The sequence below is a fragment of the Cynocephalus volans genome, chromosome 11 (assembly GCF_027409185.1).
Source record: "Cynocephalus volans isolate mCynVol1 chromosome 11, mCynVol1.pri, whole genome shotgun sequence".
In the NCBI taxonomy this organism is placed as follows: domain Eukaryota; kingdom Metazoa; phylum Chordata; class Mammalia; order Dermoptera; family Cynocephalidae; genus Cynocephalus; species Cynocephalus volans.
In genome coordinates this window covers 27079209-27106161 of record NC_084470.1, presented here as the reverse complement: position 1 = coordinate 27106161, position 26953 = coordinate 27079209, and the positions used below count along the sequence as shown (strand labels likewise).

At 39.5% G+C, this 26953-nt stretch overlaps 1 protein-coding gene across 1 annotated transcript in view; it reads right to left on the bottom strand.

Annotated features, from left to right (window-relative positions):
* Window positions 1-26953, bottom strand: part of CPNE4 (copine 4) — a 354676-nt gene that overhangs the window by 12717 nt on the left and 315006 nt on the right. The window contains exons 10-13 of the mRNA XM_063114381.1: window positions 21924-22057; window positions 13506-13560; window positions 10393-10444; window positions 7792-7925 (exon numbers count right to left, since the gene is read on the bottom strand). Of these exons, the coding sequence (XP_062970451.1) occupies window positions 7792-7925; window positions 10393-10444; window positions 13506-13560; window positions 21924-22057 (375 nt within the window). The remainder of the gene's footprint in view (window positions 1-7791; window positions 7926-10392; window positions 10445-13505; window positions 13561-21923; window positions 22058-26953) is intronic.

The following is a 26953-nucleotide window of genomic DNA, read 5'->3' as shown; positions in this document are numbered from 1 at the left end:
AGCCATGCCAAATTGGCAGTCCCTGCAGGATCCTAGCCAGATACTAGGGTCAAATGAATGGTCCGTGAAATCTCCTGCCACAATGACTAAACATCAAAGGAGAGATACCAGAAATATAAAAAATCAAGAAAATACAACACCACCAAAGGATAACAATAACTCTCAAGCTCTAGGTCCTATAGAACAGGATGTGCTTGAAATGAGGAATTCAGAGTAATAATACTAAAGAAACTAAATGAGATACAAGAAAACTCAGTTAGACAACACAATGAAATGAGAAAAGTATACAGGACCCGAAAGAAGAAATGTACAAAAAAATCAATGCTCTGAAAAAGAATGTAGCAGAGCTTGTGGAGCTGAAGAATTCATTCAATGAAATAAAAAACACAACAGAGAGTTTAACCAGCATGCTAGAACAAGCAGAAGAGAGAATTTCTGACCTTGAAGATGGGCTGTTTGAAATAACACAGGCAGACAAAAAGAAAAAAAGAAAAAAAATTGAAGAAAACCTAAGAGAGATAATAGACAACCTGAAGTGCTCAAATATCCTAATCATGAGTATTCCAGAAGGGGAAGAAAAAGAAAATGGCGTTGAAAATATATTCAATGAAATAATAGCAGAAAACATCCCAGGTATAGGGAAAGATACAAATCTTCAGTTTCAGGAGGGTCAAAGATCCCCAAACATATTCAATCCCCAAAAATCCTCTCCAAAACATGTTATAGTCAAATTGTCAAAACTCAAAGACAAAGAGAGAATCTTAAAAGCTGCAAAAGAGAAGCATCAAGTCACCTATAAAGGAGCCCCAATCAGATTAGCATCATATTTTTCATCAGAGACCCTAAAAGCCAGGAAAGAATGGGATGATATATTCAAAATACTAAAAGGCAAAAGTTGCCAGCCAAGAATACTTTACCCAGCAAGGCTATCCTTCCTAAATGAAGAACAAATAGTATATTTCTCAGACGAACAAAAACTGCAAGAGTTCACTGCCACACGACCAACCTTACAAGAAATTTTCAAGGGAGTGCTGGGTGTGGTCCCTGAAAAATAACCACCACTGCCATAAATACTCAAGAAAGAACAAAACCCACTAGTAAAATAAAAATGCTAACTATAAAGAGAAAGAAAGTTTATCTACCACCCCAAGAAATGAACAAATTCAGAAGATGAACAGGAAATCAGAGAGAAAGGAACAAAAGATACTTAAGACATCCAAACAAAAAAATCAGTAAAATGCTAGGAGGAAATCAACACCTTTCAATAACAACTCTTAATGTAAAAGGATTAAATTCCCCACTCAAAAGACACAGACTGACTGACTGGATTAAAAAGGTAGACTCAACTATATGCTGCCTTCAAGAAACTCACCTCACCTGTAAAGACACACACAGACTAAGAGTGAAAGGATGGAAAAAGATATACCATGCAAATAGAAATGAAAAAAGGGCTGGAGTATCTATTCTTATATCTGATAAAATATACTTTAAAATAAAAACCATCAAAAGAGATAAAGAAGGCCATTATATAATGATAAAAAGATTTATCCATCAAGAAGACATATCATAAATATATACACACCCAATGTCGGAGCAGCCATATTTATAAAGCAAACACTATTAGATCTAAAGAATGAGATAGACACTAATACCATAATAGCAGGGGACCTGAACACCCCACTGTCAATATTGGACAGATCATCTAGGCAAAGAATCAGCAGAGAAACACAAGATCTAAAAAACACTTTAGACCAATTGGACTTGGCAGATCTACAGAACATTCCATCCAACAACCTCAGAATATTCATTTTTCTCATCAGCACATGGAACATTCTCCAGGATAGATCACATGTTAGGTCACAAATCCGGTGTCAACAAATTCAAAAGAATTGGAATTATTCCATGTATCTTTTCCAATCACAATGGATTAAAATTAGAAATCAATAACAAAAGAAACTCTGGAAACTATACAAACACATGGAAATTAAACAACATTCTGCTTAATGACATATTGGTCCAAGAAGAAATTAAATAGGAAATCAGAAAATTTATTAAAACTAATGAAAATAATATTGCATCATACTAAAACCTGTGGGATATTGCAAAAGCAGTACTAAGGGGGAAATTTATTGCATTAAATGCTTACTTCAGAAGAATGGCGAAATGGCAACTGTACTGGATTATGTCCCCCCGAAACTATGGAAGCTTGAATTGTGTCTCCCAAGTTTTATGTATTAGAAACTTAGCCCCCACTGTGACTGTTAACAGGGTGGGATATCCTATTATGGTAATTGAAAGGCAGAGCCTTGAAGAGGTGATTGGATTGTAGGACTGTGCATAGTGAATGGATTAAAAATGGATTAAAAAAGGAGCATGGTTCTGAGGGCTTTAAAAGAAGAGGAGAGTCTTCCTTTTGCTCTCTCTGCTCTCTCTGCTTCCACTATCACCCTGGGTCACTTTCACCACCACCAGATGGACTCTGGACTGCCCAGCATCACAAACTGTAAGCAATAAATTTCATTTTCTTTATAAATTACCCAGTCTCAGGTATTCTGTTATAGCAACACAAAACAGATTGATATAGCAAGTAAACAACCTAACATTTCACCTTAAAGAACTAGAAAAACAAGAACAAGTTAAACTCAAAGTTAGCAGATGTAAAGAAATAATTAAGATCAGAGCAGAACTTAATGAAATAGAAACCCAAAAATGATGCAAAAGACCAATGATTCAAAAAGTTGGGTTTTTGAAAAGGTAAATAAAATTGACAAACCATTAGCAAGGCTGACTAAAAAAAGAAGAGAGAAGACACAAATAACAAAAATTAGAAGTGGAAAAGGTGATATTACAAGTGAGACCTCAGAAATACAAGAAATCATTAGAGACTACTATAAACAAGTATATGCCAACAAATTTGAAAATCTGGATGAAACAGATAAATTTCTGGACATACACAAACTAAAAAAACCAAGCCAAGAAGATATAGAAAATCTGAACAGACCAATAACAATAAAAGAGATTGAAGCTGTTATCAAAAGGCTCCCCCCCAAAAAAGCCCAGCACTAGATGGAATCACTGCAGAATTCTACCAAACATTCAAAGAGGAATTGATACCAATTCTCTACAAACTATTCCAAAAGATTGAAACAGAGGCCATTCTCCCAAAGTCATTCTATGAGGCAAACATCACACTGATACTGAACCAGACAAAGATACAACAAAAAAAGAAAACTGCAAACCAATATCCTTGATGAATATAGATGCAAAAATCCTCAATAAAATACTAGCTAACAGAATATAGCAATACATACACAAAATTATACACCATGATCAAGTGGATTCATCCCAGGGATGCAGGGTTGGTTCAACAAAAACAAATCAATAAATGTGATACATCACATCAATAAAATCAAAGACAAAGGCCATATGACCATCTCTATAAATGCTGGAAAGCATTTGACAAAATTCAACATTCATTCATGATAAGGACTGTCTACAAGTTAGGTATCAGAAAGTATCTCAACATAATTAAAGCCATATATGATAAGCCCACTGCCAATATCATCCCGAATGGGGAAAAGCTGAAAGTTTTTCCCTTAAGAACAGGAACTAGACAAGGATGCCCACTCTGGCCACTCCTATTCAACATAATGTTGGAAATACTAGTCAGAGCAATCAGAGAAGAGAAGGAAATAAAGGGCATCCAGATTGGAAAAGATGAAGTCAAACTGTCCCTGTTTGCAGATGACATGATCCTATATATCAAACAGCTTAAAGCCTCTACAAAAAACCTCTTAGAGTTGATAATTGATTTCAGCAAATTTGCAGGATACAAAATCAACACACAAAAATCAATGGCATTTCTATACTCCAACAGTGAACATGCAGAAAAAGAAATCAGGAAAGCTAGCCCATTTATAATAGCCACCAAAAAAATAAAATACTTAGGAATAAAGTTAACCAATGATGTGAAAAATCTCTGCAATGAGAACTACAACCCACAGTTGAGAGAAATTAATGAGTACACAAGAAGATGGAAATATATCCCATACTCTTGGATTGGAAGAGTTAACATTGTGAAAATGTCCATACTACTCAAAGTGATCTACAGATTCAACGTAATCCCCATCAAAATTCCAATGACATTTTCTCTGAAACAGAAAAAAATATCCTAATATTTACATGGAATAGCAAAAGACCATGAATAGCCAGAGCAGTTCTGAGCAAAATAAATAAAGCTGGAGGCATAACACTACCTGACTTCAGACTATAGTACAAAGCTATAATAACCAAAACAGCATGGTACTGACATAATCACATTGATTGATGGAATAGAATAAAGAATCCAGAAATCATCCCATAACCTACAGCCATCTGATCTGTGACAAAGTCACCAACTCTATGCACTGGGGAAAAGACTGTGTCTTCAGTAAATGGTACTGGGAAAATCAGACATTCATATGTAGGAGAATGAAACTAGACCCATACCTCTCACCATATATCAAAATTAAATCAAAATGGATAAAAGAATTAAATATAAGACCTGAAACCATAAAATTACTAAAGGAAAACATAGGGGAAACACTCCAAGTAGTAGGACTGTGCAAAGACTTATGAATAAGACCCCAAAAGCACAAGCAACAAAAGAAAAAATAACTAAATGGGATTACATCAAAGTAAAAAGCTTCTTCCCAGCAAAGGAAACAATCAACAGAGTGGAAAGACAACCTACAGAGTGGGAGAAAATATCTGTAAACTATACATCTGACAAGGGATTAATATCCAGAATATACAAAGAATTCAAACAACTATACAGTAAAAAACCAAACGATCCAATTAAAAAATGGGCAAAGGAAATGGATAGACATTTTTAAAGGAAGACATACGAATGGCTAATGGGTACATGAAGAAATGCTCAGCATCACTAATCAACAGAGAAATGCAAATCAAAACCACATTGAGATATCATCTCACCCCAGTTAGACCAGCCATTATCAAAAAGACCAAGAAAAACAAATTCTGGCACGGATACAGGGAAAGGGGAACTCTTCTACACTGTTGGTGGGACTGTTAATTAGCACAGCCATTACAGAAAACAGTGTGGGGGTTTCTTAAACAACTACAGATAAGGCTACCATATGATCCAGCAATCCCACTACTGGGTATATATCCAAAGGAATGGAAATCACCACGTACAAGGGATACCTGCACTCCCATGTTCATTGCTGTATTTACAATAGCCAAAGTACGAAACCAACATGTGTCCAATGATGGACGACTGGATAAGGAAAATGTGGTATATATACACAATGGAATACTACTCAGTCATAAGAAAGAATGAAATTCTGCCATTTGCAGCAACATGAATGAGTCTGAAGAAAATTATGTTAAGTGAAATAAGCCATACAAAGAACTTGAAATACCACATGTTCTCACGTGCGACTGGCTGTTAGGAAGGAAGGGAGGGAGGGAGGGGAGGAGGAAGGAAGGAAGGAAAGAAAAGATCACAACAATACGTTGAACTTTCAGAAGGAGAGAAAAAACCTAAGGATACTAGAGGTGAGGGGGAGGGAGGGGGAGGGTTGGAAAGTGATAGGCTGGTTAAAGGGCATAAAGAAATATCATAATTTGTAAGAATGGTATGCTAATAATAAATAAAAAATTTAAATAAAAAGAGTTCTGATTGGCATGTGCTATCAGACATCCAGATGGAGATGTTGAGCAAACAGTTCAATGTATAAATTCAAAGCTCAGGAGAGGAGTTGGGGCTGTAGATATATATTTAGGGATCATAGCATATATGTGGCATATGAAGCCATGGCAATGGACAAGATCACCACAGACAAAGAAGAGGTCTAAAGACTGAATTCTGGAGATTTGTCACTTAAAAGTCAAGACGAGGAGGAGGAGTTAGAAAAAGACTGAGAAAGAGCAGACAGTGAGACAAGAGGGCCAGTAGATACCAGTAGAACATGGTATTCCGAAAGTCAGTTGAAGAAGGTGTTTCAAGAGGAATGTGATCACTGGGTCAAAAGCCACCAATAGGTCAAGATGAAGACAAAGATTTGACCATCAGTTTGCAAGATGGAGGTACATTTTTGGAGGGAGATCTGAACCCTTGACCTTGGTGTTATAACACTGCAGTCTAACCACCTGAGCTAACCAGCCAGCCCTGGAGGTACTTTTGACTTTGCTAAGTATGGCTTTCAGTGGCATGCTGGGGAGGGCAGCCTGACTGGAATGGGTGAAGGAACTAACAGGAACAGAGATGGAGACGGTGAGGATAGGCAATTCTTTCAATGAATTTTGCTCTACAGGAGTGTAAAGTTAGGGTTAGAAGCTAAAGGGTAAAGTGGGGTCAAGGGAGAACTTTTAACTTAATCAGGAGATACAATGGGATACTCAATAGAGTTCTCACTCATGTGTAGGAGCTAAAAAATAACGTTGAGCTTTTAGAAGAAGAGAGTAGAATTGTGGTTACTAGAGGCTGGGAAGGGGACTGGGGAATAGGGTGAGGTCGGTTAATGGATACAAAATTACAGCTAGACAGGAAAAATACGTTCTAGTAGTCTACAGTAGTGCTAGGCATCTATATTAACAATAATTTATGGTTATGTTCTCAAATAGCTAGAAGAGAGGAGTTCAAATATTCTCATCACAAAGAAATGACATATTTTGGGGGTGATGACTATGCTGATTACCCTGATTTGATCATCACACATTGTATACACGTATTGAAATATAACTTTGTACCCCATAAATACGTACAATCAATATGTGTCAATTAAAAAATATATATGTGTATATATTAAAAAGGATGTTTACTTGCTAATAGGAATGAGTCTTCAGTGGAAGGGGAAAAATATATGACAAAGAGAAAGAACAGGACTATAATTGCCAGAGTAAAGTCCTTGGATAATTGAGAGGGAATGTGCTCCAGTGCACAAAAGAAGAGGTTGACATTAGGCAGGAGCTTGGTCCTCCATCTATTCTAACATGAGGGAAGGCTGAGGACATGGGTACAGTGCAAGTAGGTTAGATGAGTTGATGTAAGAAGATGAGGGAGCAGTATATTATTTTCTTTATGCAAATGTGGTATCCTGGAAACCAGGATAAAATTACAGAGAGAATTCCAGACATCAGTAGTATTCTACTAAATTTGGGGGAAAAAGTCATAAAGATAAAAATAAATACATTGATATCATTAAAAATGATACATAAAAAAAGCTGTAATGGTAATATATTTACTTCTAAAATATTAGGGACAAAACTCAGACTGTGGCCTTGTAGCCTTGGTATACATTTCCTTGATGTGAAACAAATCCTTGCTATGTTGTTTTGTTTCGTTTCCTGCACTTTACCACTAGGGGGCAGAATCAGTCATTGTTTTATGTCGGCAGTGCTTATTAGCTTCCATCTGTAGTATGGGTACATTGAAAAGCAAACTTATTTTAGGACGTTTTTTCTTTTTTCTTTCCAGGGACAGGATGTGGTTATGATATATTTCAGCAAATACAGTAGCTTCCGTTGCTGAGAGTCTTCTGTGTTCAGGCAATGTGGTAGACTTTTGATATGTGTCATCTCTAAGCCTCACAACCCAGCAGAGATGGGTTTGATTATCCCCATTTTTAAGATGAGGAGACTGAAGACAAGGAAAGGTTAAGTCACCTGATCACATTCGCACTGATAGAAATGCTGGAATGTATTGTCAGAGTGGGATGGGTGTTATGGCCAATATCCAGGAGAGGAAGGGTAAACTCCTGTTAGCAGGTGAATCGCCTTGCTCCTTACCGATGCCTCCTTGGTATTAGTCTCCTCTGATGCTGACTTGGCAACCTTCTGAATGATGGGGGCGATGTTGGTGGGACCATAGAGTTGGAGCTTAGGAAGACAGTTCTGATAGGCTTCCACAACTCCTTGAATTCCTAAAGTGAAATTGGCAAAGATCAGTAGTTTCACAGTCCCTCCAAACATATTTATAATCAAACACAAAAATAAAGCATTAACTTTCCCCAAATAGCCTTTCTGAACATCACATTTGTTCTTAAGATAAAAAGGAATACCACATTGCTAGTGTTGCTGCCTCCTCCCCCACTGAAATGATTCATCTCTTTTAAGGCTCAAGTTAAAAGCAACCATTTCCACAAACCTTTCCCTAATATCCCCCTTTACTCATAAGATTTCACTAGATCCTCATAGCATAATGAAAAACATCTTATATCCATTTTATGGGTGAAGAATCAGAGGCTTAGAGAGGTTAGAAGATCTGCCCTAGGTCATATTACAAGTGAATATAGACTTAGGATTTAAACCCAGGTCTGTCTGGTTCTAAGAGCTCTGTACTCAGCATCTAGGCAAGTTGGCTTTTTTTTTTTTTTTTTTTTTTTTTTTAAAGATAACCGATAAGGGGATCTTAACCCTTGACTTGGTGTTGTCAGCACCACACTCTCCCAAGTGAGCCACGGGCTGGCCCTCAAGTTGGCTTTAATGCTCCTTTAGTTTACACACCACCTTGTTGACTCTAGTACATAACACCTGGGCCACCCATAAGAGTTATGTGTACCCTTGACCATCTCTCCAGATGAGACACTCCTTGTGGGCAGGAATCATGACTTATCCATTTTTGTATTTCCCCAAAGAGCTTGAGACAGTGTCAGGCACATGGTAAATGCTCACCAAGTGTGTGATGAATGAGAAAATGTCTGATGTACTCATCTGCTGGGATTGTAGTATAGATAAGTGATGTCATCATCATGGTTAACGCTTCATTTAAAGGGGGGCTTCCACTGTGATGCAATGTGAGCCCAGGAAATAGTAAAAGACGAGACACTGCCAGGAGAGACAGCCCTGCCTGTGCCGCTTCTCCCAGCATGTGGTAATTCTTGACTGCACATTTCATGTTATAATCCTGATCCCACAGTAATAGTCCCATTGCAAGTGATTTTTATTCACATGGCTTCTCCTGGTGTCTGTGCCTGTGTTCTCTCTTGCCTTCCCGTGTTTCAGCTAGTCTTCCTACCCCTTTCTATTCCAAAACAGCACATTGGTCCTGTTTTGGGCCAGAGGGAGCCACACAAACCTTTCCTGAGATTGTTCTCCATAGCCACCATGCACTGCAAACAGGCTCTTGGATGAGCAAGTTCTGTTCTCTTCTGCCCTTACACACATGCTTCCAATCTCACTGAAAGTGCTGTATATACTTTGCCCTGCCCCACAGCCTGTCATCTAAAGGAGGATGCCAAATCATTATGCAGCCTGGTTCTGAAGTTAAGTGATGCTGAATGGAAGCTCCTTATCTTCTTTGGTTCTCAAGATTTTCCCTAAGATAAGCAAGCTTGATTTCCCTTTCAAAAATATCAGGCAGACAAATCCTAAGAGTGTGAAACAGGTGAATACTAAGGGATGTATTTCATTCTGTTTTGTTGGAAAACCACTTATAGTTTAAGAACGGGGGAGACTGGGGATGAGGGGAGTCTAAACCATAATAAACTGTGGACGAAGGATCGTGGGAGGGAATAAGGGCAGAATGGAGATTGGATCTTGGAGGTTACTATGTTCAGATGATATTTATATGTTCTTGGCAATTAAGTGCTAAGTTTGTGAAAGAAACTGCTAGATGCTTTACATACCCCATTGAATCTGAACTAACCCTGGCTCAGCCCCTTTCCTCCTGGGCAAGAAGGAGAAGAGAGATGTGGTCATTTCTACTGTAGAAATGTCTTACGATCTTTACGGTAACAAATGTACTTGGCTCTCTTTGTTACTTAGAAAGCAGGGAAAATAATTGTAGAATAAAATTTATCACTATAATTATCATCACGGTTTCAGCATTATTATTTTGTGGAATGGTATTAGGGAACTTCTGGCTGGAAATAATGGAACATGGGCCAGAGCCTTTGAGAAGGCTCCTTCTGGCACAAAACCATGAAGCTACTTGTTCCAAGTCACTGAGGCCTGTTCTTTGCCAACAAGCTGAAAGTGTCAAATGATTTCTATGTTTCCCTCTGTCCTTATACCTACACGGAGAGGAAGTTATAAAAAATAAATACTTGATGAAAACTTGAAAATCAGAAAGAGGGATACATCATTGCTCATTAGGTGAAATTCTCCCTATTAGGTTTTGGCCAGAGAAATCCATGATTGAGATCAATATTCTTGCTGTAAGCTCATGACCTCTTCTGCGTTCTGTCTATACCAGCTCTTCTTTTCCTTCTCTATTATTATGGCTCTCTGTTGCTTTGAAGTAGCATGGTTTATTTGGACATGGAAAGCCTACTTCTGTGCTGTGGACAGTCATGACTGATATGCTACATCAGTGGAGAGAAACTGAAATGGGAAAGCTGCAAACCGAAGGGCTGTGAGACACTGGATTTCTTTCACGTTGCGATTTACCTGCACATTCTGGGTTGTCTTCATTAAAGTTGATTGCAAAGTCATGGGAGACCTAGACACCAATTAAAATTTAAAAAAAGAAAAAAGGAGAATTACAACTTTAATCCATTAAGAAGACACTGGGGTTTAGAGTTTGCAAACAAATACCCATTACATTCATTATGTGTTAAGCAGCAGGAACCATTTTAAGCCCTTATACAATCAATCTGAGATGGAGGGTGAATTCTAAACTCCCTGTGGACCTGAGGTGACAAGAAAATTTTCTACAATCGGATAGATGATGGCAAGAGAAGAGAAAAAAGCATATAAGGAAATCTGAGGAAAGAATTCAGAAAAATGTAAGTCCAAATAGCTTCTACAAAGAACTGGTCACAGACTGTAGTTTTGACTGAGGTCTATTTGGGCCCAGTGATAAAATCAAGATAACTTAATAATCCAAGCTATGTGCTCAACATGGTGATGCTTATAAAGACTCCAGCCAAGCTGTTGACATTTAGAAACCACTCTAACATAATACACAGAACTATAGGGCAGGAGGATTTTCACATATATACAGGTAAAAGAGATCACATTCTACTTTTGGAAAAGTAATAAAGTAATATACCTTGCAATCATCTAACACAAATCTCTCTACCTGGCAGGACCTATGTGCAAGGTCAAATAATATACTGTTTACTATCTTCTTTCCAAAAACCTGATAAAACAAGAGGGATGCTCTGACATCTGGACGTTTTTATTGAATCATTTAAAATTTTATGGAGGATTCCATTTCAAAGGATATTTTTAAGCTCTGGCTCTTTTGGGGGGCTATAAAATAGGTCACTGTGTTAAAAGACATCTCGTTTCTTAGTGGGAGGTCGTGGGTGATGCTGTCGGTTCTCATCTCATAGTCCCTTGCTCTTAGCACTTCTAGGAAAGTCAGCTGGCTTCCAACCATCCTACCTGCTTTATTTACCTTCAGTTTTTCTCTGGCCTCCAGAACATGCTTTGCCTGCCCAAGTAATAGACTAAAAGTTTTGAGAAAAATGTCCCTTGGGAGCACCCCTTAATCAGTGATTGACACAAGATGATGTATAAATACCCCATCTCCCTTATACCTTGAGGTCTATGTGTGCTCTCTTATGTCTCCCAGGGTTCCCCAGCAGAATTAAGCTCCAGTTGCTTAAAGTGGTAACTGGCTTGATAATATACCCTATGTTGTCTTCCTTCCATTTTCCAACTTTCTGTTGGAGTTTCCTCCACCTCTTAAATAAACTACTTGAATCCAAATCCTTATCTCAAGATCTGCTCCTAGGGGAATGCAAACTAAGACAGAGGGACTTGTGTCTTAGTTCTAATACATACTCTGCGATTTTCTCCTAAAGGAGTAAATTGTGGTGACCTTGTAAACTCTCTTGGGGGCACCTGAGTTGTCAGGCCATCAGTGCCTGTCAGGGCAGGGGGGAAATTAGGCATAGAAAGGGGGTATTTGAATGGCTGTTGGGGACTAGAAGTGGGGAAACATAAGAGATGCCTGTTGGGACAGCAGAAAGAGTAAACTAGCTGAAAGACAGAATGGAACCAGGGGATTAAGCGAACATAAAAACTTCAGAAAACAGCAAGAAGGATAGGTCACTTCTGGAAGCGAACCAGTAAGATGTCACGAATAGAAAAGAAAGGTCTGGAACAAGGTATGCTGCACAGCTCTGTCATTAGCCCTGTTGGGCCAAGTTGAGGCTGAAAGACCATCTGGTGGGTATGTGGTGAAGGACACTCGAGCATCTCTGGGTAGCTGGGCTGGTGGTTGCTGAGGTGCATTTCAGTCTTGAGGCTCAGCAGCTCCATGAAGAAGGTGGCAGCCACCTTCCCACATTCTGGAACTGACACCCATCTGAAGGGGACTGTATCTCCTCAGCTCTGGTGAGGGTACCTCAAAAAGTATGTGGAAAATTGAATTAAGAGATAATACTAATCCTTTCATGAACTTTTTGAAGATCTCTTGTGTGTGTGTGCACACGTGCATGCATGTGTATGTAGTTTAGGTCATCTTTTAATCTTAGCGTTGCCAGGTTTTTCAGTTTTTCTAGAGAAGCCAGAAATCTGAGATTTATATAAAATTGCCCAATTCTTCAAAAAAAAAAAAAAAGCATGTCATATATAACACATTTGTGGCCTGAATAATGTGTAGAGGATGCCAGTATACAACTCCTGTTCTATATTCTTTCTCCCCACATGCTCTATTTCCAACAAATGCTTCCAGAATTCTGTAGCCATGCCCAGCAGGAAGACCAGTGTGGAACACAAGACAAACAAGAAAGAGGACAGGCTGGGGAGAGATGCCACTCCATCACTGCTCCCCCTAGTAGTGACAGGGAGATTGATTCCCTCTTTCACAAAAAGAGAAGGCCCTTTGCTTGAAGCTCTGATGAAGGAGCAAATGTCAGCCTCCTGACCTGCAGGTCAGACACAGTCAGCAGAATAGAAACTGATGACTGGGCAGTGTTGCTTGCACTTAGCTCAGACCTCAGAGCACTGGTGAGATGCGGGCTGGGGCAGGGTTCCTTTTGCCTCTCCAAGGCCCTGCCCACTTGGGAAAGCTGAGTTCTCTGTGGAGAGTGTTCCACAGGAGCAGCTGGTATACCACAGTAAAGTATCTCAGCTCCACTACAGAACAAATTTCTCTACACACAATCTTTGCCTTCTTTGTGTCATGAGAAATCAGTATAAAAAACCAGCAGGATTCCAGTGTCTTCATGAGAACCTTTTGGCTTCCCAATTCTCTAAGCCACAATGGTCCTTTCTTTAGGACTTCACTGTGTCTCCCATACAGGACTCATATTCAGATACTTGGGAGGAGGGAGTTTGTAGACTTGTGGTCATGACCTTTCACAGTTGGCATTGCTAATAGGGTCTATTTTGATTCTATTTCCTAGAGGAGATCTGAATAGATAGGTTCTATGCCTCTGTAGATCAACTTCCTGAGTGTTTTTCTCAGTCTCAAGACCATTTCTGACTCTTTAGGTGCTACTAACATAGTTATGTTAACAGCCAAACAAGTGAGACCACTGCAAAGGAAACCCAAGTTATCCTTGGATCACAGAAAGTGAAAGAAGATTCCATCTCCACTCACTCACCGTGTACTCTGGGGGTATCCTGGCACCAAACCCAAAGGCTGGGAACATTTTGTCACTGAAATCAAAATAAAAGAAAAGAAAAAAGAAGTTGTTTCATTTGCTCATCTAATGAGGTAGAAAAGCATGAGCTTGCATTACCTTGCTAGGACACGTTACTGTGCCAAATGCTGACTCATGCTTCTTGATTATCTGTGGTAAAGTGGGATAGCAATTGCATGGATAATTAAAATCAAAAACAATCCCAAAAGTTCATTACAGTCATTAGTCTACAACGTTTCCCCTTAACTTTTTGCTAGATTGGATATCAAGGAATAAAATGGCCTCAGACTTGACCATCCCACCCCACCTTAACTTTCTGTTTCCTTTGAAAAGTGATCATGAATTAGGTAACTCCAACAGTTGACTGTGTTAAGATCTTGCATATGTTATCTTTTAGAATATTTATAGGGAGAGAACATTTTCCCCATTTTACAGGTGGGAAAACACTTCCAGAGGTAAAGTGACTTGCCCAAGATCGTGCTGCCAATTAGAGCCAGGGTTCAAATACAGACAAACCTGAATCCAAGGAGATATTTAAAGGCAGTGGAAAGCTTGTAAGGCTGGCTAATTGGCAGAGCTTGGTTCCATCTACACAGCTCATTGCGTCCTTATCACGTATGAGCAGCGATAAGTTGTTAACATGTCTTTTCTTGTTTCCCAAACTCAAAGGGACCCTGTCTTTTATATTAATATCTTTACATCTCCACTGCCCCATCCCCCATCTGCCTAGAATTGGCCATAGAATGTGTGCTGAATAAGTAGTTAATGAATAGATAATCCATTATTAAGGTGTGGCTATATAAAGAAGGGAGAATTCTTGTGAAAACTGTGAAAATCACAAATATGTCCTTTGGCTTGGTTTCTCTTACGTGTGTTGGAATTTCTCTCTTAATTTGTTCGTTCACATGTAATGTATCTTAACTCTAACTTTATTGTGCTACAGGTGAGAGGACGGGGAAGAGAAGAATTAACATGTGTTGACACATTCAGTGTGCCAGGCACTATGCTAGATGATGTTCATACTTATTCAATTCTCACACAATCCTAGAAATCCCACTTATTCCTGTTTTACAGATTGATAAACAGAGTCTCAGAAAGGCTAAATATGTAGATAAAGGTGATTACCAGGGAGGATTATGTGGTTCCAAACCCCATTTCTTTTCTCTTATACCATTATAATTCAATGATTATATACAGTATTAAATGTAATTTCCTACTGGCACTTCCAGTAAGCGGGCCCCCTGACTAGACAATAAATAAGACCCTCCTTAAGCAAATTTTATGCTATCAGGGGGGTGTTGCAATGGGGCTCTGAAATATTGCTCTTGGCAGAGTGCATGTCTTTCTCACACTATCTACCTTTTACCTCCTCTCCTAATAAGAACGCAATTGAGATTTGTTCTTGGAAAAATTCCTACATTTCTCAGTTTTGGTAGAGTTAGTCAAGGAGAAAAAGGAATTCAGATTAGGGCTCACTGTTCTGAACACCTACTGCAAGCAAAAGAGGACACTTCCCCTCCCCTCAGGCTGACTGAGAAGTCAAAAGTAGCAAAGCCAGGTTCTCACTCATCCACTCATCGCCACCTAATTGATTTAGAATTCATCAGTAGCCAATGATGGCTTTGACAAAACTTTACCAAAACATGCCATCTTGACCAAATTTGGGGTTAAGGGCTGGGAGATATAAGGAAGCCAGAATTCTTTGAAGTCAGCATCTAAATTCTCCAGAAAATCTGTAGCTCCCCCTTTTCCTCACTCTTGTGTCCATTAAGGGTTTCTGATGCATTGCATCTAGCATGTATTAGAAAAAGTATTAATGCTGATAAATAAAGACTCACAACAGCTTATAAAGGATTGGCCACAGCTCTCAAAAATTTACTTCTAGTCCTTGGAAATATTGAAATACTCTGCCTTAGCAATTCCTCCTTGACCAAAACAAGGGCAGGTGGATGTGGGAAGAGGAGTCTCCAAGGGGGATTTCATAGACACTTTCTAGTTAAGCCTGGAAGAAGGCTTTCCTGGGTGGAGGATGGGTCCTGGTTCTTCCAACTCCAAGATGGCTCAGAAGTCAAAACAGAGAAACCCGAGAGGTTCCACACCCTTTATTTTATTCTTTGATGAGTTTAGGAGGGGTGAGATCGAATATTCCATCCATTTCTAACCACCCAACCAGTGTCCCAACCTTAATGATATTCCTTTTACAACTTCTAAGCCACCCTTGGAGATCAGAAATTTGCTAAGTATGATGCACTGTTATGTAATTGAGTTTCAAGAGTAGGAAGGTAGGGAAAATGCCTTCCTTACAAGGGGACTGATTAACGAGCCAGAGAGACAAATTCTGTGAAGTTAGTCACCACAAAGCAAACATACTAAAGAAAAAATTTCAAGCACAATAGATCTAAACATTCATTCTTCCTGTCTAAAAATAAAACTAGTCAGAGAGGAGTCTTATTGTGCAAGAAGTAAGAGAAGGAAGGTTGAACACAAAAGAAAGATTGGTATGCCAACACCTCAAAGGATCTATTCATCACTGAGCAAAGGGGCTATTTAGCAACTATTGAGAAAATGATTGGCAAAGATTGGCAATCTGGAAAATTCCAGGGTATATTACCACGTTGGTAAAGGCAGAATTTCTTACTTGTAATAAAATAGTATAAAATAAAACAAAAGAGCCCATGTTCTTCAGTGGTAACGAGTAAGCTGTCCTGAACTTCTTAGAAATGACCATGGTCAAATGATCTCCAGATGGAAAGTGTTTTCAACCAGCATTTTTACCTTCCCTGTTAAAGGAAGACTTTGAGATAAAGCAAAAGGTTAATAAAAGTAAAGATAAATTATTGTATCCATAAGGAAGTGGAGACTAACTCAGAGCAATACAGCCTTTCAGAGCACCTACACATTAAATAAAGACTGTTCTCTAAAACAGGGGTCTTAGAAACTGGGGTACACAGAAATGCAAAGCCCTTCTGGGGATACGGGAGTATGGCTGGGTTTTTTTGAAGGGACAACAGTATTCAGTTCCTGTATTTCTATATATATTCTTTGCTGAAATTGATCTTCTGGGGACACCTTTGATGGAGAAAACTGTTCTCCATTCACACCTTTCCTTTCACAATTACCCTTTTCCTTTACCTATTCTGAATCTTAACCATCATGAGGCATTTCTCCAGAGTGTATAAAAATTCCGCAGCATCAGATAAAGAAACAAGTCTAAACGTGAGTGATTCACCAGGGAACAGATCTTTTTGCAACTCATGCAGTTGCCAATTTTTTCTTTAAAAAATTTTAGGAAGTTGCTGATGTCAGCTGTTAGATCATTAAAAAAACATCTTGATGACTGGCTGTTATGTGATTTTGGGGGGCATATAACTAGATTTGAAAGAATCAAGTAGTAATACTGTCAGTCACACTCTTTCCATTTCTATGTATTACCTGGGATTACCTGTACTTATAAGAACAGGTTTTCTTAGTATTCACATTGATAAAAACAAAAAAATTGGTTAGAATTGATGCTAGACTTTCCCATTCTAGTAATAGGTAGCACTTATCCATAGATATGTATACTTACTGGAAAAAAAAAACCCTCACTGTTTGTTTCATTAAAAGCTGATATCCGATAAGTTATTACTTTTTATAGTCAATAATTAGGTATTGAAATTTCCTGTATACTTATGTTATTTTGATCAATTATTTACTAATAGTAATTGTAATAAAAACTCAATCTAGAAGATATTTTTAAAATCCTTTGAGTCTTTTCATTATAAAAATTTTAGAAATTAAAAAATTTAAATTTATATGCATATTTTTATTACAGATATGTATCATACAATGATCAATAAAGTAATTTCAAATCAAATTTATTTAGATATATCAGGATAAAATTCTATGAGGGAACGAAATGGAAATATAAGTTGATGAAAAAGAAGGAATAATTAAAATTCTTAACTCCAACTGAAGAGCTTGTTCATGTATTTTTTAAATGGATGATGGATATCAAGGTGCTGTAGTATTTAGAGTCTACTGGATATACTCATGAGAGTTACCTAAGAGTTTTATTTTTAAATGTCCATATTTACAATACACTAGATTTTTCATGTCTTTGTCACTATTTAAACTCATGATGAAAAATGTTAGATTTCAATGAAGATGTACGAGAATTATATACAGTTTTATAAAATTCTTTCGGGGGTACATGAGCAAAAAAAACTTTAAAGGTCATTTGTCCAAGATGACCTTTAGATTTGACACTATAGTCTCCTCTCCTTTTGTGGTCTGTTTATTTCTTAAAAATAAATTTAGGGTTTTAAAGATAATAGCCTCCACCATTTATTGAGTATTTATAATAGGCAGAAACTGTGCCAGCTCTAGCCACTTTATATCTAATCCTTAATCTGCTCTGCAAGGGAAGTTAGACATATCTTCAATTTTCAGTCAAGGAAACCAAGGCCCAGGGACTGTAAATCTCCTGAGAATAGAGGTAGCAGAGCTGGGGTCTGAACCCAGGGCTTCCTGCCACCGGGAGCCCCTGCTCTTCCTATCACCCCTGTTGAATCTGTCCTCCATAGAAGGTTGGTCTGATCTAATGATTCAGGATTATAGGTCCATCCATGTTCTAATAACGACAAAGGACAGAATTAGCAAAATTTGGATCAGCCCAGAAATCACCATCCCAAGGATGCCCCCCTTAACCTCCCCTCTTCCCACAAAGGATAGAGCTAACTCTTTCCTACTTTACGTAGTTCCCATCCTTACGCAGGGCAAGGCTGCTCTGGCCATGCTGTGATTTATTTATATGCCTTTCTCTCCCATGAGACTATGAACCACTTGGGGACAAATCGTGCTTTATTAATTTTTCCGTCTGTACAGCACCACGTGAGGTGCCTGGCACTTAGCAGATGCTGTGTAGGTTCTTAGATATTCCGTCTGACCCATCTCTCCTGATTTAACTCTGGTCTCTATCCTGAATACCCACTAGACTAAAAAATCCTAATTCTCAGGATGCACACCAGACAATTAAATCAGAGTCTCTGGGGTGGGGCCCAGGCACCAGCATATTTTAAGGCTTTGCAAGTGGTTTTAAGGGGCAGCCAAGGCTAAGAACAGCTCACAGGTGTTGGTAAAGTGGACAAAATAGCACTATGATATGAACCTGTCTTCTGATTCTGATTATTAACCAAGTGCTCTGCACTTGAAAATACTTGTCAGAGTGGATTTCAGTTCTAACCTTGTCTCTTAGAACTGTACCTAGAACACCGTGGAGGAAGATTCCTACCTTGGCTTCAGATATCCCTGTCTTATGCCAGGTGGCCACTTCTCTACAATGGCTGTCTGTACTTCCACACAATGTATCAAGCTTCTATACTTTCTTGATAGCAGATAGGCCAGCCTTTTTATTAGAGGACATTTCAGGTTGTCAGAGACTCACATCCCTGCTGGCCCCAAGGAAAGGATGTCACCTTGGCCTCAAGCAGCCTAAGGAGACCAGGATGCTTACAGGAACTGGGGAAATGCTACAACCAACAGGGAATTTAGCAGCTTATGTAGGCGTGTGAGTGCGTGTGTGTGCGCACAGTGCATGCATGTGTGTGTTTGTGTGCGTGCACAGCGCATGCATGTGTGTGTTTGTGTGCGTGCCTGCATGTATGCTTGGGGTCGAGGCAGAGAGAACGGCAGTGACACCTCTTTCAGAGGCTGAGGGATAGAAGGGGCTGGCAGGATTGACTTCTGGGCTTGAGGACCAGCTATGTGGGGAGAGCTTCCCTTCAAAGCCACCCTGAGAAGAACTTCAAGCATCTCTCAAGCTGTTCTACTTCATGGATCACCTGGTAGCAGAAAGAAAACTCGTGGCTGTCAAAGACTGCGAGGAATTTCTAAGGCTCATGGGGATGAAAACCCTCTGTGTTGCTGCAGGAGGGGGACGATGCCTTCTGTCAGTTTTTACCCAAGTGTTTCTTTTTGAGCACCAGCCTCACTGACTTTGATGTGAGAATCCATTAATTCCAGAGTCCCCGACTTGAAATTTCCTGACTCTGCCTGTCCATTGTCTCTCCACCCACACAAAGGAGAAACTGTGAAACCTTGTCAGTTTTCCAGCGAGCAGCTTGCATTACACATTCTTCTAGGGAGTTTTTAAAAAGAGCACTGAGGGTTTTCAATCTTCCTTTTCTTCCTTAGGCATTGCTCCACTTTAACACTGATCTGCCTTAATATGAAAAGAAAAATGCCCCCACCGAGCTGCAGAAGTTTGATATTCTTGGTCAGTTGGGGATGATAACTTTGGTCTTGCCATATTAAAATTTTGGAAAGAATTATTTATGACGGTTCTTCACCTCACTCCTAAAGTGTCGTATCTTATTTTTATATTTATTCTGCATTTTTGATGGAATGCAAAATGTTCTTCAGACTTTTGTCTGGTTCGCGTTCTAAAAGAATAAAAGCTTCAAAAGATGTCCATGTCACTCTGACTCTAGTACCTGCATCTTGCATGTGAGGCAATCAGGAAACAGACACTTTCAGCAGTTTGTTCCAGACCATCCAATAAATCTGCTGTAGAACCACAAGGGGGGCTCTGAGCCTTGTCATCTCAATCTCTGGACAACCCACCAATCTTCTCTTCGGAATTCATTATTGAACTGCCTTCCTCTCTGCAGATTTAGAGTCAACTTTTTTGTTAAGTGCTTTTACCTAATTTGTCTGTTTTATAAGCATTTCAAGACTTAAAAGTTAAGAATCTGAAGACATTCTCTCCCCTTCTTCTTGTCCCTTCACATGTGCATACATTGTTATACTAGATTATTAATGTGTGTGTCTCTGTCTGTATATGCCATAGAAAGAAGGCGGGAATTACTGTTTTTGTGTCTTGGGGAAGTTTGGAGAAATGTCTGACATAGTGGAAATGTAATTTGTCAGTCTTTTCTCTCCCTAGTAGAAATCTCCATGCTACATAAGCCTCTCCAGGAATCCTCCCTGTATTTGGACCTGGAAAAATCAGAAACTCAAGTTATCTTCACTATCAATACCTCAAGGTTAGGTATAAGAAGTGTCACTTCCACAAGGTAACTTAAAATGACTATTGCCTTCTGTCCTTGCTGTACAGGAGGTGGAGTGTCAGCAAGGTCCTGAGTGTTTAAAGCTCTTTGACTTTACTGGAACTGTTCATTCATCCCCCATCTGCCCTCATGCCTTGTCTGAGTTACTGTTGATGACCAACCTGAATCCAGAGATGCCAGCAGGCAGGAGACTGATTACCTGTCCTGTTAGTTCCTCTGTACATTCTGGCAACAAGAATGTGTCATTTGCTGTGCTGTGTGAGGTTACAGGTTTTCAATATGGTTAGCACTGATTATGAAACTGGAAAGAACAGAAATCATTCTAGCCCATAAAATTTCTTTGAAAGCTGGAGAATAGAGTTGCTTTCTTTATTTTCCTAGTTTAAAAAGTCAATTAGTTGCTTCTCATTACTAACTAGCAGTCTTACAATCACATCAGGGAATCAACTGAGATTTACACACATTTATATTTACACTGGTTCCACCTCAAAGAGCCTTCTAGAACAAACACTTGAACTTCTTCACCTCAACCTGGAAATGCTGGAAAAGCAGAATAAATCAGTTTAATGTAATTTACGTAAATTAGTTCTTACAGAGAATTCTCTTGGTGGGAGAAGTCAATATTTGACAACAAGTAAAAATAAATATAATATTGATCTGATCTCAAAATCACATTTTCTATATACATACATACAGACACATATACACTTGCATGGCCATGCACATGGCAGACACACACCCTCTGCTAAAGTAACCAATAGCTTCTGAGGTCAGTGAAATAGTGTTTTTGAACTTAAGCTGTGGAGTGAGATAGATCTGGGTTCAAATCCTGCCTTTGGCTGGGTGACACTACACAAATACTTAAACTGTCTGTACAGTTTCCCTCTTCTTTTAAATAATACCTATGATATAAGGGTAATGTGAGGATTAAATGCAATAATGTCCAGTAATTCTGTTGCTTCTAAAATGCTAAAGTACACACAGATCATCTGGGGATCTTGTTAAAATGCAGATTCTAGTTCAGTAGGTCTGGAATGCTACTAGTACATGAACAAACTTTGAGCAGCAAGGCACATACTAAGACATCTTAAAATGGAAACCAAAATTGCTGTCCTGTGGTCTTGTAAGCCAATTAAGAGAAGAAAGCTGAGAAAGGATTTTGGTGAGCACGGCAGACACTGAGTTTCTCTAAGTGTGGAAAGGATGAAACATTTGGGGCTGTGTTTTATTCTGCTAGACTTAATTTCCACTCTTCTGCCAAGGATCAGCCAAGGACCATGTGAACTCACATGAAAGATGACAAGGTTCCAGCCAACCTGAAGTTTCTTACCTGTCATAGTCTTGGCAAATCTCCCCCACAGCTACCAAGGCCTTCAGGTACTCATTGGGTTGGTAAGGGTGGATGTAGTGCAGGGAACAGCTGTTTCTGGGGTCCCCATTTGAGGCAGTGAAATCTATAGCTACCTAGAGGAGAAAAATAGAAGAATCAGTGGATTTAAAATGAATGTTATCTCCCAGGAATTGTGATCAGTGATGACAGAGACTTGGCCTCAGATGGAAAAAAAGCAACACATTACATACCCTGTTAATAAAGAAAGTTAGAGAAGAAATTAATTAGCTTAAAAGTTGGTCATTAATTTGGTTGAGGCCATTTCTACAGTCTTCGATCCCCTCTTCCCCAATATCCTCTCTTCTCAATGTCTAAAATGGAACTTGAGATTGACATGTAGGTCAGAAAGCCCAGTCCTGTTTGTTGATCCACGTCATCAGGCTGGAAGTGTGAGGACAGAACACCTGCCCTGCAATTTCACAACTCACAGAAAAGATTTCTGTGCTCCCTGGGCAGAACAATTCCATCTCTGAGGCATAGGTAAGATCCCTTAAAAACTAATTCTGTGTTAAAGGTACGGTCTTCATAACAAAGCCATTGTTGTATTTCCAAGAGTGGCCAGTTGCAGAGAAATGTGTTAAACTGATTCTAACAAAATTTTCTGCAAGCAGCAGTTCTGTGTAAGGCATTCAGCTTTCTGATTCCCATTTATGTAGGGACTCCTGCCAATACCAAAGAAGAAGCCTGAATGTTGTGGCATTGTGAGTGGGATGTGGAGAAGGGAAACCTCTTGCTGCTGCTATGGAGTCATTACCCTTCAACTTGAAAGTTTTTTGACCCCCAACATCATAATGATCTACGTAAAAGTTGACTCACCAAACACCTCTTAGCAACAAACAGCAACAAGTGCTTAAGCCCGAGGGCGTTAAAGTGAGAAGAAACATTTTTTTCTGATTTCTAACATCACCATCTAAATAAAATTTAACCCAGCAAAAACCTCTCAAAAAATGCTTAAGCTTAAAGTGGGGGAAGTTGAAATGAGGAGTCACCAGGGAAATTGTTTTCTTTCTTGGGTACAGTAGAACACATTCATTGGCTCACTAATGACAGAAAGGTCATTATTTTCTCATATGATCTTGGGGATCATAAGATGGGACATATTATTTGTGTTATATTTGGTAAATTCTATTATGACAAATAACCGGAATACCCTACTGGATTTATTAAGGTGGGACATTACTTCTGAAAGGCCAGAGAAAGATGCCATGTGCTTTGTTGGTGCTTCTTAAAGAGTAAAGTTGATGGGAAAAAATGTTACTCATGTCTGACGTTGTAACCCTGATATCAAATCGAAGTGACTAGAAAAGAAAAACAATGTGCTGACAGTAACTCACTTACAACCTCTTTTTCTTTCTTTCATGAAGTTATGTTTTTATCTCTGATTTTTTTCCTTTTCTTCTTCATGCCTCCACAGGACTATGTTGAAAATAAATTTAGGCAGGATTCAAACTCTGTTTTCAGAATACCCAGATGTTTTTAACAAGGCGGTACCTACGAAACGCTAGTACTAATAGTGTGTGAAAAGAAAAGGTCACCTGAAGAAGACTCAGTGCTTCCCTGACCTTTAGCTGCCCTTGCTCTGCATAACAAAGGGAAGAGGAGAACAGTAGCCTTTTTAAAACCCTTCTGTGTGTCAGGCACTGTGCTACCTGCCCTACAGGCAGTATGTTATTTTGTTTGCATAAGAACTCTGGGAGGTGGAGGTTGTTACTCCTCTTGATTGATGAAACACTGATGCCTAAAGGTGAGGAAGGTCACACAGGTAATAGGGGGTGGATCCGGGTTTAAACCCAAGTCTGTATGGTTCCAAAGACTATGCTTCTCTATTATACCATTATACACCCACGAGAACATGTAAGTCTTGACCAACATATTAAGACTTCTCATAGGTATAATGATTCCCATAAAAAATGAAGGGAATTTTGTCTCCCTACCTCCAGTCATGTACAGTAATTTAGGAAAGAACGGCCTTGAATGTCCAGCTCTTTGTGACCAGAGTAGTTGTAAACGGTAGGGAAAGGGCAACCAGAATGTGTTACTAAGGATGACTGGAAGTGACTAAAAGGGACCAACAAAATCCAGTATCTTTTGAGGTGGGTTTCACCCTGAAGGTGAGAGCCAATCTGCTGGAAAAAAGAGAGGAAGACAATAGGTGAAGGTCCTTTTAATCAAGGATTATGATGAAAAGCTACAGGTAGGGGAAACCTGCATGTATTTTGTGAGCAAGAAGAAGGGTAAACCTCACCAGTATCTACCACAAGGCCCCAGCCACACAGAGGTCCAACCACATGCAGAAAATTCCAGGAAAATTTCTCCAAGAGAAACACTTGAGGGGTGCTTGACATACAGCGTTCGAAGAAATCATGCATCTGGGGGCCTCCCGGGCTTACTAAGTTCGACTCACAGGGCCACAATCCTCAGCCTTTTCCTCCTGATGAGACACGCCTGAAAGATAATGGCACCTGGTCCATGTGCACATAGTGTTTAAAATGTAAAAGCAGTGCTAGGAAGCTCGGGTGTAAAACCACCTTTTTTTTCTCTTACTGAGGAAAGTGCTGTAGAACTCTAGGGAATTCTGGAGAGTGTAGAGATGATGCTATGGAGAGTACCTTGATTCTGCTCTGATTTATCTAGAAGGTAAATCACTGGCAAGTGTTGGTTTGTCAATAGCGAGCATCTTGCAGCTCACTTTTGTGTTCGATGCCCTTCGTCGTGGACCACCACACTCCTCGCCACCGAAAGCATCACACCTGTACTTCCCGGTGCTGCACTTGACACTGTCTCATGTGCTGATGACCTGCCTGAGACTCCTCAATTTTTGTGAAAATACAGGAGAATTTAACCTGCTGTTTAAGAAATGGTCCAGACGAAACAGTCCCTCCATCTACGAGGCTCATTGTATAGCTCCAAATTGTATCCCCCCAAAAAGCTGCCCCAGGATGTGATAGTTCGCAGATTGACTGCAGGTGATAAGACAGATGCAGCAAATAACCAGAAGCTGTTTCACAGAGGCTTCCCTTAGACAATATCCAGGAGACTCACAAATGGCCCGTTTGGCACACGAAGGGAAAGGATTTAAAGAGTGGGGTTGTTTCATGTAAGAAGCTAAAAACGCCCAAAGAAAGACGCTCATCATTCATTTCCAGCCTTTTCCCAGAAGTAGCTCCATGCGCCGGGGACTGCATGGAGAGGAGGGAGCATTTCACATTCTAACTTCACAAGGTTTTGCAAACCTGCTCCACAGCTCTGCTGAATACGAGAGAGGCCTCCTGGGAAGAAGGAAAAAGAAACAGGCGCCTGTTCTGGGGCTGCTCGCTGAGAAGATTGGAGCACATACCAGAACCACAGGTTTTCATAAATGCTTCATATCAGGAAATGAAAACGTGGTGGTTCTGCAAGCTCAGGGAACCAGGCAGAGTTGGTAGCCACCTCCGCAAACTGGCATTTTCCAGTCATTTTCTAGCTTTTATTTCTCAATTTAATCCCATCTTTACTGCCTCCCTGTTGCTTTCTAAAATAAACCTAACCTTTCACTCTGTTCTATTTCCACTAATGCTAACTTTAAAGAGCACAGAGACTTCTTGGTACAAGGCTACCTCCTGAAGATAGATATTTTATCTCCAGACTCATGAGGGAGACTAAAAACCATCACTTGCCAGGGGGAAAAAAAATTTAGCTGCCCTTATATCATATCATAGTATATTATTAAAATGTAGATTATAAAATCAGAGGTAATAAGCAATACCACTGTCAATTTTAAAAAATTACAAAGACAAATGGCCAGCTGAAAATAAGAAAAAAAATTACTGCTCAGGATTCCACTAGCCTGGTAAGTCATATTTTATTTTTCTTTTCCTTTCTAGTTATGGTACATATGTTTTTCCACAGTTGTAATCATAGAGTAGCTCTGCTTTACATTCTTTTTTTCCCCACTTAACGTTATGTCATAAACATGGCCTCATGTTATTACCTAATCTTTGTAATGTAAAGTGGTTTTATCATAGTCCCTTTAAAGGAGATACTGTAATTTACATAGCCATTATCTTATTGTTGGACATTTAGGTTGCTTACAGCTTGTCCCTGCAAAAATCTGTTACGATGAACATGTCTATGCCCCTGAAAAGCAATAACTTTCAAAGGAAATCTTTAATTCTTCTACCATTTTCTTTCCAAATACCTTATAGCATCTGTCTCTTCTATACTGTCTATAATTCTGTATTTTGGGTGTGAAATTCCAGTATATGGCTTTATTTTTAGTGGCTGTGCCATGCACCAAACCCAGTCTCTCCCTGTAGTTTCTGCTTCCCCTTCACCCACCTCCTCCATGACAGTTGTCATAGAGTCCTTATGACTCGAGGATTCACATGAGGTATGAGGACTGTCCTCAGGGGTGCCCTTGCTCCCAAAATTGTGTGCAAAATTGGGTGTGTGCATTTCCTAGCAAGAGGATACAGATCATGTATCATCTGAACTGGACCCAAAAGCCTTGAGTCACCCTGACCAAAAAAGAATAAGAAGCACTGACCAGGACCAGCTCTTTCATTTATCTTTTCCCCTCCACTGGGAAATGCTCATGGTCGGATTCTAACCTAAAGCCACCCCTCTTTCAGTCCTACAATTGCCACCCTCCATTTCTCTCTTGCCTTCCCTTCACTGTCAACCTTCTTGAATGAATAGTTATACCCGCTGTGCTCACTCACCCTCTGTGTACACCTCACTCCTGGGTCTCCCTGAAGATGACACAAGTCTACTTATGCTTCTCCCTCTGACTTCTCTTTAGCCTATGCCATTGTCACCCTTGATCTTGTAACTCTTTCCTCCTGGGCATTTGAGTTACTGCTTCCTCCTGGACCTTCCTCTCCTCTGGCATCTCTTCTCTTACTGCTTGTCCCTCTTCTTTCTGCCGCTAAATGACAATCCTCCACAATTTCCTGTCATCAGGTTCCTTTTCTTTGGCCATCTCATCCAAA